This window comes from Dendrobium catenatum, unplaced genomic scaffold (genome assembly GCF_001605985.2).
Source record: "Dendrobium catenatum unplaced genomic scaffold, ASM160598v2 fragScaff_scaffold_1520, whole genome shotgun sequence".
NCBI lineage: Eukaryota > Viridiplantae > Streptophyta > Magnoliopsida > Asparagales > Orchidaceae > Dendrobium > Dendrobium catenatum.
In genome coordinates, this window is record NW_021319982.1 from 757,800 (window position 1) to 772,266 (window position 14,467).

General features: G+C 35.0%; 1 protein-coding gene across 1 annotated transcript in view; it reads right to left on the reverse strand.

Annotated features, from left to right (window-relative positions):
- Positions 1-14,467, reverse strand: part of LOC114581104 (ureidoglycolate hydrolase) — a 48,411-nt gene that overhangs the window by 3,993 nt on the left and 29,951 nt on the right. Inside the window, 6 exon segments of the mRNA XM_028700441.1 lie at positions 1,290-1,530; positions 3,993-4,055; positions 4,382-4,473; positions 10,554-10,656; positions 10,747-10,949; positions 11,179-11,265. Of these exon segments, the coding sequence (XP_028556274.1) occupies positions 1,290-1,530; positions 3,993-4,055; positions 4,382-4,473; positions 10,554-10,656; positions 10,747-10,949; positions 11,179-11,265 (789 nt within the window).

Consider the following 14,467-nt stretch of genomic DNA (forward strand, 5'->3'; position numbering starts at 1 on the left):
CTGATCCAAAATCTGTTTCTATTGGCTATAATGTTAGCATTTCTAACAAAGAAGAGCTGATGGACAATGATGCAATAAAAAATTTGAAAAAATCTAAGATTGCAAACAAAATAGTATTCCTTTCCAAAATAAGAAAATACACGCTAAATAGACAAAATACTAAGTAACAAGGACAACACATTCCAACGACACCTTACAACTCATATATTTAGAACATAAAAACGCCTAAAAGGAACAACAACAATAACAACAACCTTCAAATACGACTAAATATTTTTAAAAGTTTGAGAAGAAAGATAATGATGGGCTGGTCACTTGCGGCGAGAAGAAATAGATAAGAAAACCGAGACGAAGTTATAGAAGAAGGAGAAGACGAAGAGGCATAGCTCGCAAGCTATCAAAAAAGAAACCCTTAGGTTTTGTGCTCCAAAAATCACTCATAATCCATCCCCTAAAATGTCACAAAATAACTCATATATATAGGTGAAAATAGGAAGTCAAACAGCCCAAAAAGCCACCTGCCGAACCAACCAGGAAAAGGGAGACAAAAGACCAACAGGCAACGCCAGGAGCAGCACCCGAAGGGACCACGCGAGAATAGAAATAGCCAGCCGCAGGTACAAGCGCCAGGCAGAGAAATCGAAAGGAAGTTCCAAATTCTATATATCAAAAGAGAAAAAAAAAATCCATAAAATATATCGTTACTTCCAAAAGTATAATAGTTGAATGTTATTCATAACCCTTGTGGTTCTTCGCTTCAAAAAGTTGGTTCATTGGTCACATGTTGGCCTTGCCAGTATTTTTTTTTAATTTAGTAATGCTATGCAATTGTTCGGTATTGTTCTATTTTCATTGAATCTTAATAGAAGTTGGTTTGCCTTAAAAAATACCTTAAAATCCCTTCAAATGCGCTGATTTTGTTCTCAAACACAAATATGAATGAAAAAGAAATCATTCTTTTCTTAAACATATTTTCTAGTTGCACGCAACCAATGAGCTCTTAATAAAAAATACAATAAAGTAGCATTCTGGTATCCTCCCAATGATGATGTTGCACTAGACTTCAGTAGAAGGACAATCCAACACATCTATACACTCAACTAGCCTACGTTATACAAGAACAGATGAAACAGGAGAATAAGGATAGAATAATATAGAGAGAAATACTATTTCGAGGAACTCTTTTCAGAAAAATTTAAAAAAAAAAATTTTGAAACAAAAAATTGCATGAAATAGAAAGCTTTTGTACTAGTATGAAAAATCAACAATGGAGAAGTTTAGCTTTATACCTGGCCATGAATAGGGAGTCATGGTATGCTCTGCTAATCATTAATTTGAAACTGACATTCAGCTGCTTTGTTGCTTCTCTCATTGTGGAGATTATTGAATTAGATGAGAGAGCAGGAGGATCCTGGTTTACAATTTTAAATTTTGACAGTTTGACACCACGATTCTCAGCTATCCTGACAGCAGATTGATGAATCTTGTTGACCACAACATTCCTTCTTTCTTCATCAATATCACGTGTATCTGGTAAGAAGTAATGCATGTTAACTTTCATAACAGAATACTTGGATTCAACAAGAGATGCTATCGAGTTCCCCTTTTTTTTTTTTTTTTTTTTTTTTGGAAGAAAAAGATGAAATCAACATCAAGCTCCCTAGAAAAGTTAGCTCGAATGGCATCTAGCAGCAGAAGTTGTCTGAAAAAAACATAAACTGATTCTAAGATGACAAAGACAAGTTTAACCCATAAGCTGTGCACCCCCAATCCAGTCCCTACATCAACTTACCTCACACCCTCACACAGGGAAAGCGTACCAATGATATCAATATCTGATGAATCCCATGCGGTGTAGTATCCATGGGTGTAGGATGGATACGACCATAGGGTTTCAAATAAAACATGGGAAGAGATACCGTATAAAAATAAAAAAAAAAAAAAAAAATCCACAACTAGTAATGCATAAAAAACATTATTTTTTTTTTTTTATGTAAAGAGATTAAACAAAATATAATTTATTCACTCCAAAAAAAGAATTAAATAATCGACCAAAATCTGAATTAGCAATAAAACAGCAATGAATTATAAAATTCAACAATGAATTAAGACCGAACTTCAAAGAGAAAACCCAACATGTATTGTACTTAAGAAAATCCTAATCACTCCTTTGAAAACAAATAATCCCCGGTAAAATATTTTGTAAGTTGTTTGTGACCATCGTTGTTTGTAGAGAATCACTTCCCCTCAATAATCAGGAGAGACCAAAGGAGTGGAGTTCTTCCTCTCAGCAATCGTAGGAAACTAGTGGAGCTCGGTTCCTCTTTGAAAATCGAAAGCAAACACAAGCTAGTCCCCCTCTACAAATTGAAAACAAATATGTTCCTCTCCCTGAAGATTAAAACCTTATTACAACTTGATTTCTCTATCAAAACCAGAAACGGCAGCTGTTCTTGGAGTTTCTTCCCCCTACAGCTGAGAATAGCAAGTGGTCCTCACTTATTCTTCTTTAGAAAAATAAGAATAGCACATTAAGATTCATTTCCTTGGTTTTCTTCTCCTAAGAAATAAATGATGGCTGACGAAATGAATCCTTCTCTCTTGGAGACTAACAAAACCAGATGCCATCTATTATTTTTCACTTTCTTAAAATTTGAAAGATTAATAGCTAGATTGGAATTAATTTTCCCCCCATGTTGATATTTTCTTTTACTGTGCATATAATTTTCAGATAATCAATGATGTAATGTGATTTTGATATTTAACGATAATTCTGCCTATATACATATATTGTAATATGTTATTTGATAACAAGTTTTATGCTATGGAAGAGACAGTACAGAGTTTTGTTCTAATATGATTATTTTCTATTACACAAATATGAAAGTTGAGTTTGCATGCAGCAAACATTCCAAAGATCGCCAGAAAGTGTTCTGGAGAAAGACGGGAAAGTGGATTGGCTATTATAAGAAGATAATGCTCGTGGATTTCAAGGTATATTTCCTTTAATTCCACTTGGTAATAATTCTTTTTTTTTTTAGTTAGAAAATTTTGTTGGAACGTCATTGATATGAGCATCTTAATAAAACACGTTAATGAAATAAATGTAAAAAGAGATGTTATTGAAATCATTTGACATGTAATATTGATATTAAAATCAAATTTTGATAAACGTTCATTACTAATTTAAATTACAAAAAAATTTATATTCAATCATAACATTAACCCTTAAAATTATTTCATTTTATCAATTTTTAATATGAAAACCTCATATATATATATATATATATATATATATTCTTAATGGCTCAATATTTATAGAATTGTCTAATAAATTTTCTTTTGTCATATGTTAGATTGCCAATCTAATCATTCATCCCATCGACCATTAGAACACTCGAACGTATATATATGATATGATTTTCAACAATCCTCAAATCACTTTAAACACAACTTCTTTATTGATAATTTATTTATTAATAAATCTTCCTTTTATGATATCATAAATAATATTTAGCATGCATTGATCTATCCTAACAATTGCTCATATGCATCATCATTCCATATATCATCATTATATTAATATGCATGATAGTTTCTACACTTGAATATGTTGAAGACTAATACATGTCTCTTTATGTCATTTGCAAGGGACAACAACAGCAATTTGGATAGCAAACTTATGGAGTTTAGTTATTCCCAAGCCTTAGGTCCTTGTAAAAACTCTATTTACATTATTTGACCCAATAACCCATCATGGTATGAAGGCTTATTCGTTAGTTATAGTCTTAGGAGCGTATAGATTTGACCATTTTGATTTAATTTTCATTCCTACACTCGTCATTAGGATAGAACTTTTGCAAATAAATTGAGACATGCTGCATGCAAATTATGGTGACTCTAAAGTGCTACTTCTAAGAAAGAGAGCAAATATTGGAAAATCTTGAATACATGGCAAATACTAGATTTTCTTTGCTAAGCAAGGGGCAAACCAATTTCTACATGTGTTTTACTGGGTATGCTGTTGACTGCTCCAGGGTGTAGTTCCATAACACCTACAAAAAGTTTTTATAGTCCATAAGCAATCCATATAAGAAAAAGCAAAAAATTATGAACAAACTAGCATCATAAGATGCATCGCATGTAAAGGCAAGGAAAAGAGAAATTGAATTACTAGTCGAAATTATAGTAACAAAGCATGAAATAGTTTAAAACTTCTCTTGTTTTTGAGAAAATAAAAATTCAGAAATTCAAGTATTTGTTGATTACTTTTTTGTCATGAAAAAAAATGCATGTGCCTTTTGTGGTCCTCAATGCTGGCAGGCGTAGAATATTTTATATTACCATAAAATGTGATTTATAAATCATCTGATGATCATACCTACAGTGCCGACCGTGTCAAAGGAACCAGAGTCCAATACATGTTTCTCAACAGCCAATGCTAACTCGGCAGCTGCCAATCCTGCATCATTTCTAATCAATCAACACAATCAATATATCAGGACAGTATCTACTAAAGTTATCTAAGAATAAGCATCAATAAATGATAATCTGAAACTGAAATGGGAGTAAAGAGAAAAGTAAGCCCAAACTAACTCATCAACAAAATTCACTAGGATTCATAAACTGGAATCACTGTCAAATTCAGTAGCCCCCTTATTGAAATAGTAAGGTTTTGTAAAGGTGACCCCAATAATTACAATGGATGATCATGTTGATCACAACGGATGTTAAAAGGAGGTATATGCAGTATTAAAATAACACGTGTCTAAAGGAAAACAGAAGAGAGACGAGGAAAGATTGAGAATTTCTCCAGTAAACTTATACAGAAATTCAGGTTAATAGAAAGCTTCCTAGAAGATGGGTAGGAGGCTTTGAAAGATTCAGGATCTTATATCTTAACAATATAAAGAGTTCTGTGCAGCCTCCATCACATAGACTTGAAATAAATCAAGTAAACATAGCAGGATGCAGCATCATAAACTTACTTCATGCAACATATGTGAACTTTCTACAAAAAGACAGCAAGGGAAGTTTGTGTGAATGACTGAAATATAATATCCTTTCGTGAAAGATTTTATAATTCAGTCACGGTGACACTCTATAGATAGAGTTAAACCCTTTTTTTACCTAAAGAATTTGTATTAATTGCAAGCGGAATTGGTAGTTGTGGGCTCCGAAAATTCACGCCCTGACCTCTCTGCGCTTGTTTTATTGACGGGGAGAGTTTTAACAGATTTAAGTTCAAGGATAAATTTTCAAAAGGGAGATTGGATTTTAGATAAGACATTGTCCAAAGATTTCGCCCTCATTTCATGAGGACTTTATGATCTGAGTTCTTGTTTCCCATAGGTGCAAACCCCTATGGTTAATTACCCCTCCCGATAACGAGAGAGAACTTTCAATTAAGACTAGTCGTGAGATAGGCACTGAACACCTAGCATATAGTAACAACAACTTTTGGGTTTTTTTTTTTAAGATTTGAAATTCATCGCCATAAACTTAAAATGGTGATGGGGGGAATAATGATGGGCCCGATCAAAATCCCATAGTTCTATTATCTTGAGCTATCATGATCCTTGATCTATTTAATCAGAGGATGTAGTCAACTCGACCTGACAGAAGGAATCTTGTCGACAGCCATGAGTTACTTTGTCTAAGAATATCATTTAAACCTGGAGTGGATGTTTGTCAAAGATGGTGAATTTAAGTCAACCTTAGCTAAAATAGAGTTTTATATTTTCTAGAGTGCGCTATATAATTCATTACTCAATAGGCTTTTAACAATTAGAGAACATACAAGCTTTTACCATGACCATAATACAGTAGTGTCATTTTGCAGCAAAATCACACTATCAGAGGGTAAGTGTCATGCCCTGCTGGCGATGAATCAACTGAAAATGACTTGTAGTAATATATTCCACAAGACATCTGCTCTTTGTGAGTTGAAGTTATTTTTCAATTCATCATCCTCGTCAAACCATTTTAGTTTTAAATTTTGGTGATTAAATTTATATTTAAATATTTAGAGTTTAACGAATATTAGATTTTTAAACTTGAATAGGATTTGCATTGACCGTCCGATTGAGATTTACATTCATCACGGCCATAATCAGGATGATTTTGCAATCACTTTAAAATATTTGTATTTTCTTTAAGGTTCATGGGTATTTTGAAAGGCAGGGTCCCCTTTCGTTGAAATTTTCCGTCGATACGGCCATCATCGGGTTATTTGAACTTTTTTAAATGTTTTTTTATTTTTTCATGGAAATTGGAAAGCATTTGAAAAATATGAGATCCCCTCTTGTTAAGATTTTCTGTCAACACGGCCATCATCGAGGTGTTTGAACGTTTTTTAACAAATCCATGAAGCATTCTCAGATCTCGCATTTAGGAGCTTGAAGTAAAAAATCGAAGCACATGCAGAACTTAGATAAAATTCTTATGTTGACCTACTCACCCAACAACTACAATTTAAAAGGAGATGATAATGATTTTACACCAATAACTCCAATTTCCACATTTTGAAGTTACTTTTGACCTTAAGAATTTGTTAAGAGAAAGCCATTATGTAACTTGGGTATGTAAATGATATTTTGCAGACATACATGCATAACTATGCACCATATTAAATACAAAATAAACGAACAGGATAGAGTAAGTGATGTAGGACTTAAATGCCTAGGCAATGTTAAACAAGAATTTGCACGCTTTTAGATGAGAGTAATATTAAGTATTAAACTTGTAGCGATTTAAACAATGAAAGAAAATGAAAGGGGTGAAACTAGCTTAGACCAAGTTACACAACTAGAAGTTAAGATCACAAAATAATCAAGTATTCAAGCATAGCATACATGAAGGATTTTTCACGATAAATCCCTAAATTAACAATGAGAATAGTCACTAGTTGGGTCCCTCACTCAACTCTTTTAAGGATTGGTAAGACGGAGAAAACATTACATGATCTTAGTGATCCCACAAATTAAGGTAAGACTTAGAGAGGAAAAAGATTTGGAGGAAAGATTCACCTTGATCAAGGTTTGGACGCAAACTGCCACTGAACCGTGGAGAGTTGTTCGTCGATGGCTTCGGCGAGGGTGAAAACGATCCTCTCGACGTATTCTTCCATGGTTTGATCAATCTCCAAGTTGAGATCGAAGAAAGGCATTTGAGGATGTCGACTTGGCCTTGCTCATTGTAAACAAACCCGTGGCATTGTTCAGGATCCACAATACAATGGGAAAAGGAAGTAGCACATGAAACTTCGCGGACTTGGTGAATTCTGAAAGAGAAGATGTTTGTGAAATAAATCTGAAATTAATTTCAGAAAATTGAAACTCCGAAACTAAATTGGGAAGTAATAGGGAGGGAAATTACTTGAGAGAGAGAGGAGAGCAAAGAAGAAGAGGGGGGAGGGACGAGAGAGAGAAGGGGCGGTGGCTAAGGGAGAAGGGGAGGGCTATTATCTAAAATCTAAATTTTAATTTCAGATTTGTTTAGGAGGGGTTTTATGGTTTTGAATTTTGAATTTCAAAAGTTGAGGAGGGAAAGGAAGAAAGCTTATTTAATGGGTAATTGATTAGAGCTTCAAAAGGAAAGGGAGTTAATGTGTGATAGGGAGAGAGAGGGAGGGGGGCCGGTGGCATCATTGGGTAAAAGGGGTTTGGGTAGGGTTTTAATGCTTGCTTTAATTGGAATCTTAAATTAGGAATAATTGATTTAAATCAAATCCAATTAGAAATTTAATTAGATTTAATTTAAGCAACTTTTCTAAAATCGGCCATCTAATATTAGGAAATAATTTCAAATTAAAAAATGATTGGAATTTGAAATCAAATACTTTCCTAATCTATGTTGTTTCATAAATGGAAATAGTAAAGAGGTATTTGAAATTTGGAGGCAAGGGGATGGAGGTTGGGACCGGCGGCTAGGGTTGGGTTGGGATTGAGACCGGCGGTTTAGAGAGGGAGGGGGGTAGCTTTAAGGCCGGTGGCTTGGGGTGGGGGGGGGGGCGGGGGGGGGTGGAGAGGGCCGGCCGAGAGTGTAGGGGTGTTGGTGGGGTTCGGCCGAGAGGGGAGGAAGGGGAGTATGGACGGTCATTTGTAGGGAGGGAGAGGAAGAAGGGGAAGGAGGAAGTCGACCACGAACCCGGACGCGTCCTGCGATTGGTGGGTATTGCGGTGCCCTCACCTAGGGACTTCAATCTCACCAAGAACTCTCAAGCTCTCCCAAAACACACAAGTGCGAAAAAATTTTTGTAATAACATTCATTAATCTCAAAAGAGGAGAAGGTGGCTTTTAAATAACCTTATATAATGAAGAAAAAATAAAAAGACCAACATGCCCTTAGGGCTTACATATGATTATCCCCTCAAGTGAGGGTACAAACAGAAAATTGCATAAATAAATCAAATACATATAATGACTCAAAAATAAATCGGTGCGATCGTAGTCGTAGATTGTTGGCTATGCCTCTAGTAGACTCTCCAAGGTCGGATGTCATCATCAGTAAGAGCTTGTTGAACTCAAAAGGAGTGGACACCAAATTAAAAATATAATACTCAGACACTAGACTTGGTACATTGTACTTAAGTCTTGCTGATAAATTTTTTTTACTCTCTCTCTCTCTCTCTAAATGAATAAACTCCAAGTTGATCCAACTCTAAGTAAATAATCACGAAGTTGGTCTACCACATTCACATGTAGGAACAATTGGAAAATCATGTTAGATAAAACAGTATAATTAGTTTTAATCATCCAATTAATAGTAAAGCACATATGAGTCAAATAAGCACATGGGGTCAACATTCTTTTCTCTTATTCTCTCCCCTGCACCCCCACCCTCACCCTTTTTTAAGTGTTAGTGCATGCAAGCATAAGGCATATTGAGGTTGTGTGCATGAGGTGAAACATAAGTGATGCCAATAATGACTGATTTAATGTCATTTGAAACTAAAATGCACAATTATGTTTCATATAAGTTATGTACCACTAAATCACATAGTTAAGTGTTGCTTGCTCTTTTGTAACATCAATAAGATACTCGATTGATAGTAGATGAGCATAAATAAACATATGTAATTCTATGTTAGCAAGATTTCAAGTAGGAAAACTAATAAAAAAAAAAAGTAGGAAAACTAATAATAGTGCCTTCTCTTCTCTTCAATCTCATCGATGACACGATTGGTTTCCCTATAGCAAGGTCCTTTTATACATTTGGTTAAAAAGTTAAATGAGATGTATATGATTTTTCTTTTAATTATATGAGGGTTCTTTGTCAGTTTCGATTTCGGAAGCCTCCCGACATCCCCCCTCGTAACTTGCCATTGTTCTTCTCACCCATATCAATGATACAACGGCACAAGATCTTCAAATCAAATTCTTCCCGCCCGGATCAAAGAGACAATGGCATAGGGGGCTTCAAATTAAACATCCTTCCCTGATCAAAGATGCAACGACGCGGGTCTTCAAATTTGCGGGTACATGTTGCTTCATATTTTTCTTTGTTTATTTATTTTATTATACATTTTTTTTTTTTTTTGAAAATTTGGTAGCCTCCCTGCGTGCACTCCACGTGAAGGGAGGTTGTGATGGCACTTGTTGTTCTTTTTGCCCGGATCAACGATTCAATGGATCAAGATCTTCAAGATACAATGGTGCAAGGGCATCAAATTAGACATTCCTGGCGGGATCAAAGATACAACAGCGCAAATCATCAAGACCGGTTATATTATACATTTTTATTTCATTTTCTTCTCTTTTTTTACAAATATTTCACTCCTAAATCTCCATCCTCACGGGCAGTGGAGAACGGGGCTGAAGACTGAAGTCGCAGGACAATAATGGAGCACGAATCACAAGGTCGGGCAAAGCAGCAATCAGGTTGAGAAGCTCTGGTCGGATCGCATGAAGAGGGCGAGCGTGCGGATTGAAGTGCTCACGCGGAAGGCTTGTGGGACGCACAGAAGTGTTGGTCGGGATTGAAGATAGACACGAGGGAAGGCGATCTGGGGATGGAGTCAAAACACAAGCGAGAGCAGGCGCAGGCAGCCTCGGGTTCATGCGGACAAACTGGTGCGAGTCATATCGTGGGGCGGAGTTGAGCAAACGAGAGGGAGAGAGGAGTCTTCCTATGTGTGGCTGAGTGAACAAGAAAGGAAGAGACGGAGATGGGAGAGAACGATCACATATGGGCTACTCACGTGCGGGGTCGATTGAACGAGAGGGAGAGAGGAGTGCTCCTACGTGAGGCTGAGGGAGACGAGCAAGAGGAGAGAGTGAGCTGTTCCTACGTGCAGTAGAGTCAAATCAATCCTCCAACTGCTCCTACGATAGTTTTGGGGAAACAAAATGGGCTGTCCATTGTGTCGTTTGAGCGTAGAGTTGTGTTGTTTGTGAGCGAATTGCGTGAAGTGGGGCCAATCTTAGGCTGACCAGCCAACAATAGCATTGTACCTTTGGAGAAAATAATTACATGAACTATGAATTTATCAACTTGGTCGTAAGATCCATATGTTTAACAAGAGACACTAACAGTATATCCAATTACCAACCTAGCTGGCATAAGAACAGCTCCAGCATGACCACCATTCCCTTCAAAATCAATGCTTATGCTTGCAGGAGCAGCAATTGCAGTAACGATGCCAATTGGAATGCCTAAACAACATGATTAGTCAATAAAAATTTGAAGTAATAGTAGATGAATTCAGAAATCAGTAAATCAATCTGATTGACAGGGAATACAACCTTCCTCTTCAAGAATCGGTCCTTGCTCTATGTGCAATTCTATAAAAGAAAAATAGTAATCTTTTTTCAAGAATACGCTAGACAGATCATCCTCATGTACTGCATACCCAGCAGATCGTGCAGCCTCAAGAAAAGAAACATTTTTCCCATCAACCGCTTGTTTAAGAGCAATAGCTAGCTCCTCATTTCCTGCCAATAATCGGCTGCACATGTAAAACACCAATGAGAAATTATAGTACTTAATCAAATGGATACTACATCTGTACCTTATGAAAGAAAAAGTTGACAAACCTTATTAGGCTACTGAAGCAAGCGTAGCAAAGGTTAATGAGGAATTTCAAGTAAAAACCAATTAATTCTGAATTGCAGTAGTAAATTTTAAAATTGGCATGATTACAATATATAACTATACGGAGAGGATAAACGCCAAACCTTCCCAGGCAGCTTATTCCAAAACGTGTCGGCTCCTCAGATGTGAACATAATTACTTCCAATGATCTCTTAGGCTGAAAGCCGGACCTGTCCATATGGTAATCTGAGTACTGATTACACTTCAAAGACTCAAGCTCAGTTTAGAATTAGAATAAAATGCATCAAAAAAATAAGAACTAGAAATGCTCAACAACAGCGCAGTAAATTCAGCAAGATTTAGCAAATTATGCAAGTGGGTACATCTATGTTTTTTACAACTTGGTATAATTTGGATTAAATCCCAAAATGATGCTTCAACTATTCATATGTGATAAATTTAATTATAGAGTATCACATCTCTCCAACGTAGTCCTTCGACTACTATCCAAAATGGCCCCTCATGGACAAATTGGGATTACAATTTCTACAGGAAATATCATTTTAAATCAATTTTATATAGTCAAGGTACTAATTGAAAAAATGTGATACTCATAAATTAAATTAGCTACATGTGAATAATCGAGGGAGTAATTTGAGATTTAATCTAATTTGGACTTGAGTATATCTAAGCTATTTGACATTTAGAAAATAGCCGGAAAAGTCCCAATATTGCTCAGTACAAGAATTGCATTTTGCAAACAAATTGAGATTTAAATAAAATTTCCAAATAAAGATTTCCCTTCTCTAGCATACAGCACAAATATAATAAGACAAACTACATGGCTCGCCATAACAAGAAATATAAGTTCACACAGCTAAATTACTTGCATTTTGTCGCCAAAGAGAGTTATATGTCTTATTCAATAGAGAACTCTTCTATTTATAATAGAAGAATAATTATAATATGCCAATATACAACTAACAAACACACTTGTTTACAAAAACAGGATTTCTTATGCTAACAGTCTCCCTTAAATTAAAGAATATATATTGATAAGCTATAGCATATCACATATCTTGGAAAACTCAAGTAGATTAAAATCCTTGGTAGATATTTCCGTCAATTACTCTGAGTTAAAAATATGAGTAACAATTTCCTTATATAGTACCACATCTTTACTGAAAAAGACAATCAACCTCAATGTGTTTTATTCTTTCACTAAAAATGGGAGTACTGCAAATGTAAGATGACAATTTGATAGTCACAATTTAAATCCTAAGTCGTGCAATAGACGTTAAACTATCCTAGAAGGGTCATCCATGTCATTTTACATGTAGAATATGTCATGACTCTATATTATGCCTTAGCGCTTGATCTAACCACCTCTATTTTTTTTTACTTTTCTATGCAACCAAATTACCTCCCATAAACATTCAAAAAAGTGAATTTACTATTATCAACTGATTAAGCATAATTGGCATCAAAAACCAATTCCACGTTAAGATAACCACATTTAGTATATAGTAGTATTTTCACTAGTGACTTCATGATATACCTAAGAATGCACAAATAACTTCCCAATATTTCTATTTGAGAGTCTGCCTGTGTTGATTCACAACCTGAAAACAAAGAAGATACCTAGTTTGACAATGGTAAGATAGAGTAATTTATCAAACAACTACTGATAATAAGGGAAGGCGTCAAAAATGTTCTCATTATTAGCAACATGCTGAGTGTCAATAGGTTCGCAACCTAAAAAAACCAATTTTCTCAAGATGATCGGTGGCATATTTTCTTTTAAACAATAAACTAATTTGCCACAGGCAAATTCTATTCGTAGAGAGTACTTCACATGACCCATATATTTGATTAGAAAATATTTTTGTAAATAGTGTTTTACTTCCATAACTCCTTTATGATCACTTCCCATAAGGAGAATGTCATATACATAGAATGCTAAAATAATAAAGCAAATAAAGTATGTTTGAAGACAAATAGACTGATCTATTAGTTGGATACAAAGACCAACCCTAATAAAAACATTCCAACACTTGACAAACAAAGCTTGAGGATTTGTTTTAGCCCATATATGCCCTTATAGAGCTTACATACTCTGGTCTCCCTGAGTAATGTATCATGGTGATTGCTTTATATAAATAACTTAAATGAGATCACAATGAAGTCATTATTCACATCCATTTTTTAGAAATCACCAGCCTTGATTCGTGGATAAAATAAAAAATTTGGTTGAGCCTAGCAATTTAGGATAAGGTGTAAAAGTACTTAATCTCATGATGAAAATTGATAGTGTAAACCCATCAAATGGGACTTGATTATTCTATGAGGAGGTCTAATTGGATCCCACATATTAAACCAATCAAAATGGGACTGGATTATGCTATATTGATTTAGCAAAGCAGTCATTTCAATATCCATAGCTTGCTTCATTGAAACCAATGACAAAGACAATGCAAAATGTCATAAGCCAAAGGAAAGATGATCAAAGAACATATGACTAAATTTGATGTTCAATGCAACGTCATATATAGCTTTCTGAAAGGCAATGGGAATATGGAGATCAGATAATTCTCCAAAAGATGGATGCTCAATTGAATATAAAAATATGGATTGAGGTGTTTTAGCGATAGGAGGACAAGGTCATCATGAGTAGACCAGTAGAGATTAAGAGATAGGTATAGACGCTTCAAGAGGAAGAGAAACATGCATATGAATGGTTTAGAAAGAGTTGGGGAAAAATAAGGGGATGACTTATAAAAGGTAACATTTGCAGGAAGCATAATTAAGTTTGGTAGGCGGGTTGTAACAGTGATAACCTTTCTAAGAATGAAAGCACCCAAAAAAATGCCCCAAATATATGAGTGAGTTGGCCAAAAGTCTAAAAGGAATGTAAAAAATTGACCATAAAAAATGTGCAATAAGAAGAGGGGGCTGCCATGAATAGAGAATGGGGAAGGGGTGACATCACACGGAACACCAAGGTTCAAGCTACATTATGAAGATGACAATGCTTACATTCAACAATACCATTTTATTGAGATGTATAAGGACAAGAAAAACTAATCACTGAGATGTATACGGACAAGAAAAACTAATCACAGTATTAGTATATAATGTCACGACCCAGGCTAAAAACTCGTGCATGAGGTAGGAACATATGATCAAACCAAAAAGTTAAACATTCTCACATCACTGGTAGAATAAAAAGAGCCAACTAAACCATATTTTTCATTTATGAACATTTCATACATTACATATTTTTTCTTCAGAATTTTTTTTTGATAAAAATACCAATACAAAACTATTACATTTTAAAATTAATAATAACTATTTTTTTAGGCTACTCTTATGTTGTACACGAATCCTTTCCTTTCATCTACTTAGGTTAAAGGGAATTTTCCTAACAATATA